This window comes from Sinocyclocheilus grahami, unplaced genomic scaffold (assembly GCF_001515645.1).
Source record: "Sinocyclocheilus grahami isolate Dianchi unplaced genomic scaffold, SAMN03320097.WGS_v1.1 scaffold258.1, whole genome shotgun sequence".
Taxonomy (NCBI): Eukaryota; Metazoa; Chordata; class Actinopteri; order Cypriniformes; family Cyprinidae; genus Sinocyclocheilus; species Sinocyclocheilus grahami.
This window is the reverse complement of record NW_015505437.1, coordinates 1014153-1023262: the sequence shown is the minus strand read 5'-3', so window position 1 is coordinate 1023262 and position 9110 is coordinate 1014153. Positions and strand designations below refer to the sequence as shown.

Here is a 9110-nt window from a genome sequence, read left to right as displayed (position 1 = left end):
CCTCACTGGAGAAATGAAATCTGATCTGTGATGCGACTGTCGTTCGGCATGCTGCATTGAGCAGCCGCGTTCAGTTTTTAATTGTAGTGTCTGTTCTTTTACTGAACTAAATTATTTTTATTACTATAAAAAAAATCTAAATGACGGTGGGGGTCGGTGACGCGGTGGGCAAATGACGTAACCGCTGTTGCGGCTTAACAACGGTATCACCGTCAGCCCCGTCTATCGCGGCAAGCCTAGTGCTATGCAGGCTATTTAAGACAGCATTGGCTGATTAGACGGCAATGCTGACCTAAAATGCAAAATGTTTGCCCTCTCTCTCTTCATCGTTCCCACATCAGTCTCAAATACATAAAATATTACCCTTCTTAGACATAGTTTTTGAAGTAAAGAGTAAAGAAAATACTATGCAAAACTTTTTGAAACAACCAGTTCTTTATTTACCCTTGTAAGATCACAAGTACCCTTGTAAGACCCAACGAAAAAGCAAATTACAAAAAAATTAATCCAATACAATAGAAAAAAATATACAAATTAGTTTTTCAGTACAGTAACCCAGGTTTATTTAACATGTAGTAAGAAATACTAAATTGAACAATCAAATGTAAAAAATACTGCATAGTCTTCATTGTATGAATTAAGTCATTCATTCAAAAACAGTTAGTGATTTTCTCTTTTTTTTTGTTGTTTGATGCATTAATGAAAAAACATTAATAAAACAGACAGCAACAGTTTATTAGGTTGCGGTCACTTTAAGAACAAATGTGCGGATTTAATATACTGATAAACATCCAATTTTCTCCTAACTGTTTACGTTCGCATAGAACATGGCAGACTGTGTTTACACGAATACTCCAGCCAATGGCACATTTTGGCATAACTGTGTCTGTATTTGACCATTCAAGTGCAATAAGTTGCGAAAAAGAACTGAATTTGGGATTGCATGCTGTCTGAGAGAGCCGGTGTACCGACGAAACATGCTACCTATCAGATTGTGCTACCAAAAATATATTTGCATTGTTTTAAGGGTAAGTTTAGGGTTAGGGTAGGTGTGGACATTAAAAAAAGCCTCAAACCACATGAATAAGATGCTGGTAGCACAAACTGATAGGTAGAATTTTTCACTATCCATTTGTGCTACCTATCTTTTTAATGGGAGGTAGCACAATCTGAGCGGCTAGCACAAATCGTCAGAACACAGGCTTTCTATACGTGTGGTTTGGATGTGTGTCCATCAGCGCGAGCACGTCATTGCGGCTTATTGTACTTAGTATAGTAGCTGATTTTACCATCAAACACATTCCATTCTTTATTTTCTCATTCATGCATGTTTCATTAATACTCTAACATGCCAATAGCATTCAGTAGTACAGCAAAGTAAAACAATTTAAAACTTAAAATTGCTTTTTGAAATTTGTGAAAGTAGTAGAAGACAAAACCGCAATTCATATGTGAATCGATTTTTTTTCTTCCACCCATATGATGAAACAACAAGCAATATGTTACATCCAGATGCAACAATTTCCTCTTGAAAGGACAGATTAAGATTTAACCAAAAATATATTTGCATTGTTTTAAGGGTAAGTTTAGGGTTAGGGTAGGTGTGGACATTAAAAAAAGCCTCAAACCACATGAATAAGATGCTGGTAGCACAAACTGATAGGTAGAATTTTTCACTATCCATTTGTGCTACCTATCTTTTTAATGGGAGGTAGCACAATCTGAGCGGCTAGCACAAATCGTCAGAACACAGGCTTTCTATACGTGTGGTTTGGATGTGTGTCCATCAGCGCGAGCACGTCATTGCGGCTTATTGTACTTAGTATAGTAGCTGATTTTACCATCAAACACATTCCATTCTTTATTTTCTCATTCATGCATGTTTCATTAATACTCTAACATGCCAATAGCATTCAGTAGTACAGCAAAGTAAAACAATTTAAAACTTAAAATTGCTTTTTGAAATTTGTGAAAGTAGTAGAAGACAAAACCGCAATTCATATGTGAATCGATTTTTTTTCTTCCACCCATATGATGAAACAACAAGCAATATGTTACATCCAGATGCAACAATTTCCTCTTGAAAGGACAGATTAAGATTTAATTGGCTGAAAAGCAAAAAAAACAAATAAAAAGTAATTAATGTAAATAAACTAGTGCTGTCAATCAATTAAAAAAATTAACCAATTAATCGCACATTTTTTTCTTAAAAATTAATCGCAATTAATCCCACCTAACATTAAAGTCCTTAAATATACTTTCACATTGCAATAATTTCACATTCAATCTTCAGATCAATGTACAAACAACATAAAGACAGTATATTTTTAATATTTGTTTAATGCCATCTTTTTTATGTCTGAAAGCCAGTATCACTGATACCAACACTACTGATGTCCCTATAAAATATTTTTTTCCCCCCTAATATTTAATAGAGGTGTGCCGCTCCGATACTGGCATTTTCTGCCGGATCGGGGTATCGTTCCAACGAGACCGATCCAAATCCGATATTGTGCGTAAACAATTCTGTGTTATTGTTAAGCCCCACGAAAGGCACAAAAACATTATAAAGCACAATAAAGTTTTTGTGCACTATATTCCAAGTGTTCTGAAGCCGTTCCGTAGTATCCCCCCCTAATATTTAATAGAGGTGTGCCGCTCCGATACTGGCATTTTCTGCCGGATCGGGGTATCGTTCCAACGAGACCGATCCAAATCCGATATTGTGCGTAAACAATTATGTGTTATTGTTAAGCCCCACGAAAGGCACAAAAACATTATAAAGCACAATAAAGTTTTTGTGCACTATATTCCAAGTGTTCTGAAGCCGTTCCGTAGTATAATGTGAGGTACAGATGAATATTTAAGTCAAGTTCACGTAAACTCTCCTCTCTGCTGCGGCTGTCAGTCATCCTTCATTCAGTGTTCAAACTGCGCGTCCCGTTTGGTTACGACAGTCAAGACGATAAAACTCTCATCAAGATGATTCAGTGTTCCTATAATTATACTTGATCTGTAGATAAAGATCAATGGTTTTGCATAAAAGGACTTTATCTCGCTGGAGTTTAGTGGCTTTAGTATCTTATCTATCATATGTTGCTGCCTCATTACTGTGCTATACATTTAAAAGAAAGGTCTTTTAATTTTATAGTATATATTTATATATACATATATTTATTGTTTTTCATTAATGTATATTACAACAATACAAAGAGCAATGTGCAATGTGAGCAACATTTTACCAGATTTAGTCCTACACCTATTTACTTTTATTTGCTCCCCACTACATAGTTTTTTCACTAAATGTTTAGAGTTTATAAAATGATTGTGCATCACGATTTTTCTAGAGTAACTTTTACTACTGAATTATCCACTAACCTAGTTCATAATAGTATTTTTGTCATAGATTATGATTATATATTTTTTCATTTTCTTTATAATAATTACTTTTCTTTATAATGCAGTTGTCTATATTTAGTAGATTGTGTGTAACACATAGAAGAGTGATGATCAGGTCAACACACTGAGGTATAGAAATTCTACACTGATTTTTATAAATATATACTGCGCTGGTATCGGTATCGTCTGTTATTCAGAATTTTTGGTATCGGATCGGGATTGGTTCTGAAAAAATGGTATCGAGCCACTCCTAATATTTAACCATTGGTAATTTATTTGCACAGGTTAATAGTAGGTTATTTGCCTGCTATTGCTTTAAAGGGGTCATATGATTTGATTTCAAGTTTTCCTTTCTCTTTGGAGTGTTACAAGCTCTAAAGAAGTGCATAAAGAAGATCTGTAAAGTTGCAAAGACTAAAGTATCAAATCCAAAGAGATATTCTTTATAAAAGTTAAAGAGTCAACCACGCCTACCTAAAATGGCTCGTTCTAACATGCTCCCACATGTCTACGTCACTATGTGGGAGGATTTGCATAACGCCGCCCAAATGTTCACGCAAAGAAAGAAGGCGTAACTTTTATTCTTGCTGTAGTATTGTTGCCGCTGCCGCCATGTTATGGAGATGCTGTGCGTTTCATTGTGAAAGCGAAACTACTTTGTTTGGTCTTCCAAAAGAGGACGATATCGCTTCGTCATGCCTGGAGCTGATCCGTGCTGGTCGCTGAGGAAATACATCAACTTTGCGCTGTGGATCGCCAGATCGGCTTTCACTGTGGACGAAGCGGAGTCCAGCCCGGGGTCGTCACATGTGGGTGCCGCAAGCCTCCTTTGTCGAATCCACTGATGATTCAAACGCGAGTTTTGAGCAGTGTAGAGTAGCGCTTGTTGTTTGTCATTTCTCCGATCACAAATGCAGACATGGTTTTATGTTTATGCGGTGCAATACGCAACGCAAAGCGTAAAAACACAGTACAAGTCATTATAATCAGTAATTATGTCCTCACTGGATGCAACAAATGCCTCATTTGTAAGGGGTTTTATTGGTTTTGTCTCATCGCGCCGGGACACATGGAAACACAATATGGTAAGGAGCGTAACATTTCCGTCACACACTTAAGGTATTCGGCCAATCCCAACGCACTGGATAGCTGGCCAATCAGAGCACACCTCGCTTTTCAGACCGATGAGCTTTGTAAAAATCGACGCGTTTCAGAAAGGCGGGCATAGAGAATAAACAATAATGTACATTATGTGGAAAATAATGTGTTTTTTTGAACCTTAAACCGCATAAACACATTGCATTACACCAAATACACAACATAATGTTCTTTTTAGCAACATCATATGACCCCTTTTAAGAGTTGCCTCTGCTGAACATGACGTGGATCTAACACGCACTGTATTTTCTCTCAACTCTCTTTACCGTTTCTGACCCAATTCAGGTCTTAAAATCTACTAATGAGCTGACGAGTTAAATCGGGTGTGTTAGTGTGTTAATGGTGAAAACCATTTCAGAGACATGTTCTTAAACCATAACATAACATATTACATGCATGCACAGTTTTAAGGCAGCTTTAATCGCAGTTGTGAGTGAGGTGACCAATCCTACAGCCCCGCCCCACTGCGTTAATTGCGTTAAATATTTTTAACGCGTTAAACTGAAAAAATTAATCACCTGCATTAACACGCTATTTTTGACAGCACTAAAATAAACACAATGTGGAAGTATTATTTTAAGGTATTACGATTTTTGGTTAAATATGACTTCACACTCTAACAAATAATGCTAAAACAGAATAAAAGTTTTTATTGTTGTCATTGATTTCTCTTTGATAGAATATGACACATCATTGCACAAGTGAGCTGACATGACACGGTTTCAATTGTTGTGATCACGTTTTAATGACTGAAGATTTATCTGCAAATTGTCGCCATGAATGACGATGCATTAAATCAAATAATAGTAAAAGATCTGCACACTGTTATTCTCCCTTTATTCAAAAAAGTTTAAAATAGCAACGTTTCGGTCAAAGATCTTCGTCAGATAAACACACCGTTGCCGTCTTTTTTCTATTATTTGATGTACCTTTTGGTCTTACACCTGGCCAAGACATTTTTGGATGTGCGTACATTGACCCTTTCTTTAAACATTATATAAAAAACAACTAATGTGCCGATTCATGCTTTTAAAACATATTTACTATAACTGAAAATATACTGTATAAGTCTAGTAGCTAGTTTGGTTTCTGGTACCAGGCAGCAGTGATTTCATCTAAATCAATAGGACAGTCTACTAAAACTGATCGACGGGCTTGAATCTGGCCCACAGGCCGACAGCTGACAGGTCCTGGTTTAAATCAGGAACAGCCAGGAGAAGTAGAATTGTTAGAACTACACATAGTGTGTGTGTGCTTTTACGAAAACAACATAAAAATGACCCGAGCTAACTGTGTCTGCAATAAAGTGGGGAATGTACCTTTCATGCACACCGTCTCCTCTGGTCCGCTCGTCCTCTTTCTTCTGTCCGCTGTTGTTGGCTGCGTCTGCTCTTTCTGCAAAAGTGGAGACAGATTTCACAGACAAAGCTCAACTCAGATTAGTCTACAGCATTACATAACCAGCACTTAAACACAAGGCAGATATCTCATAATTTCAGGGGAGAGTTTTTCAGGAACTGTGAGTCCTACAGCTCTTTTCTAGCACTCAAATTCCTGATCGTATTAAAAGCGAGTTTGCTACAGCAATTTGTAAGAGATGATCTCCTCTGATAACAAGCGGAGCAGAACAGGTCAAAGTGTTACTGTGCCATCATGAATCAGAAGTCATGAGGGTGTAGAAAAGAGGAATGTGGGAGGGACTAAAAACAAACATAAGCTTCCTCAAAACTATTTCATCCAGGGCAGGAAATTTCAAAGGAAAGGTTTGGCAACAATGGTTGCTGCATTAACACAATAAAGTTTGGTAACAAGTCGTTTATACGGCTTTGACTGGCTAATATTGGCCTGCACTATGCTGGCGCCGAGCTACATGTTTCAACGCCGATGAAGAAAGACATAGCCAGAAACATGAAGACTTGATTAAAGTCAGCATGAAATTTACAGTACAATTTATTTGTGCGTAAGTTCCCTTTTTTTGACTTTGTAATGTTTAATCCAAATGTCAAAACTGGACCTTTTGTTGAAACGACAGATAGTCTATTACACTCAGATGAACGTCAAAATACAGAAGACAAGATCTGTTGCTACTTCTGTTTCAGTGCAATTGTAATAAACTGCCCATTATGTGTTTGATTAAACACTTTGATATTATAAATTAATTTCTGATGAACATGTCGTTTTTGCGACCTTGGAATGGACTAGATACCCTGCTTAAATTTCAAAAAGACACTCATGAAGTAGAAAGTGAGGAGACATCAGTCCAAATGAAAAGGAAAAAAAAGTTTGAATTACACTTTTTTTTAACATCAAGATTTTAGGTTAAAATTGATATCCAGTACAATCCAATGTCTCACAAAGACTGACAATTATTATATATATTTTTTTCATTTTCATAGCCTTCATTTATTTGATGAAAAATACAGAACAAAACAATAATATTATGCAGTATTACCGGTATTACAATTTAAAATAATAGTTTTCTGTTTTAATGCAAAGCATGAATATTTGAACATCATTACTCCAGTCCTCAGTGTCACATGAGTCTTCAGAAATCATTCTAATATGCTGATTTATTATCAATTTTGGTATATAATATTTATAATAATATTTTTTTTATTACCTGTGATTCCTTTTTTCAGGATTCTTTGATAAATTAAGAGTAAAATAAAAAAAAAAAACAGCATTTATTTAAAATACCTGTAGAAATAATTTTTTAACAATATACTACCATTCAAAAGTTTGGGGTCAGTATCTTTTCTTTATTTTTTTTTACAATAAATTAATACTTTTATTCAACAAGGATGTGTTAGATTAAACATATATTGCTAGAAAAGATTCCTACTTTGAATAAACACTGTTCATAAGTTTTTATTCATCTATAAATACTGAAAAAGCATCACAGATCCCCCCCCAAAAAAATCCAAAAATGTCATTTTTAAAATTTGTATTCGTTTGCATGCATGTGAGCCTATGATCAAACAAAATGTTTAGATTTATGTTTGTATATGATACAGTTTTATAAAGTTCCAATTAATCAGCATTTATTTAAAATACCTGTAGAAATAATTTTTTAACAATATACTACCATTCAAAAGTTTGGGGTCAGTATCTTTTCTTTATTTTTTTTTACAATAAATTAATACTTTTATTCAACAAGGATGTGTTAGATTAAACATATATTGCTAGAAAAGATTCCTACTTTGAATAAACACTGTTCATAAGTTTTTATTCATCTATAAATACTGAAAAAGCATCACAGATCCCCCCCCAAAAAAATCCAAAAATGTCATTTTTAAAATTTGTATTCGTTTGCATGCATGTGAGCCTATGATCAAACAAAATGTTTAGATTTATGTTTGTATATGATACAGTTTTATAAAGTTCCAATTAATTCCCATAAATTCCTGGTAAATTTCAAACTTGGAGTATTTCCAAAATTCCCCAGATTAAGTTCCCATGGAAAGTTTCCGGAAAATAATAATGTATACTAATAAAATAATAATATTATATATACATATATATAATACTTAATAATGTTAGTGATAAACAAGCAAATAATAAGAAACAAATAAATAAAGTTAGAAGCAAATACATAGAAATACAACCCGGTCAGATTATCACCTGTACATTGTTTCTATTTCAAATCCTATCTAGTCAGCATGTCTGAACATCAGAAGTGTTCCTAATGTTAGAACATTCCAGCATCTTCGGCGCTTTAGAAGTGTGCTCTCTAGGTAGGCAGCTCACTAGGTTTTGAGACACAGCCAGAGTTAACACACTTCACCAGAAGAACCGAGATATTTATGTCTACTCGGAATGTTCCTGTCGAACCGAACTAATAGAAAAGACGTTCGTATTTATATACATAAAGAGATCTCTGTAGTTATCGGTTTACTTTGTTTACATTTATATCTAACCGAGAGCACTTTTCTTACCACTTAATCCAGTCGTAGTAGACATCTCCCTGTTTTTGCATTCTGACTGACTGTAGTTACAGACGGACCGACTCGAGTTCATTTGACTCTAAATAGCTTTTGGCAGAGTCCTACTATGCTGAAGGTTCGGCTCATGAATATTAATGCGGTCATACTGACGTCACCTCGTAACCTTCCTCTAGCGTCCAGTCGCGAGTCTTCACAAGCGCTCATTTACCAACGTCAGCTTTGCAGCCAATCAAATATGCCGCTGGCGTCACTTCATTATTATTCATGAGCACAGCCTTCGCCATAGTAGAATTCGTCATGACGCTTCCCGTTCGCAGACTAGAGCGGTCTAACACAAAGCAATCGATTGAGAATTAGACTCAACTAGCTAATAATGTTTTCACTATTCCAGCCAATAACACCGAAATTCCAGTGTTATCTTCCTTCCAACTGTATACAACTATATTGCAAATATGAATTCTGAGAACACTTTATATTGTAGAAAGTGTGCTTGAGGACAGTGTTGTTACTGTTATCTAAAACTTTTATTAAAGGGGTCATATGATGTTGCTAAAAAGAACATTATTTTGTGTATTTGGTGTAATGAAATGGGTTTATGCGGTTTAAGGT

At 35.4% G+C, this 9110-nt stretch overlaps 1 protein-coding gene across 1 annotated transcript in view; it reads right to left on the bottom strand.

Moving 5' to 3' along the window:
* The window catches only part of inpp5b (inositol polyphosphate-5-phosphatase B), a 48368-nt gene that overhangs the window by 22301 nt on the left and 16957 nt on the right, over window positions 1-9110 (bottom strand). The window contains exon 6 of the mRNA XM_016290387.1: window positions 5877-5952. Within this exon, the coding sequence (XP_016145873.1) occupies window positions 5877-5952 (76 nt within the window). The remainder of the gene's footprint in view (window positions 1-5876; window positions 5953-9110) is intronic.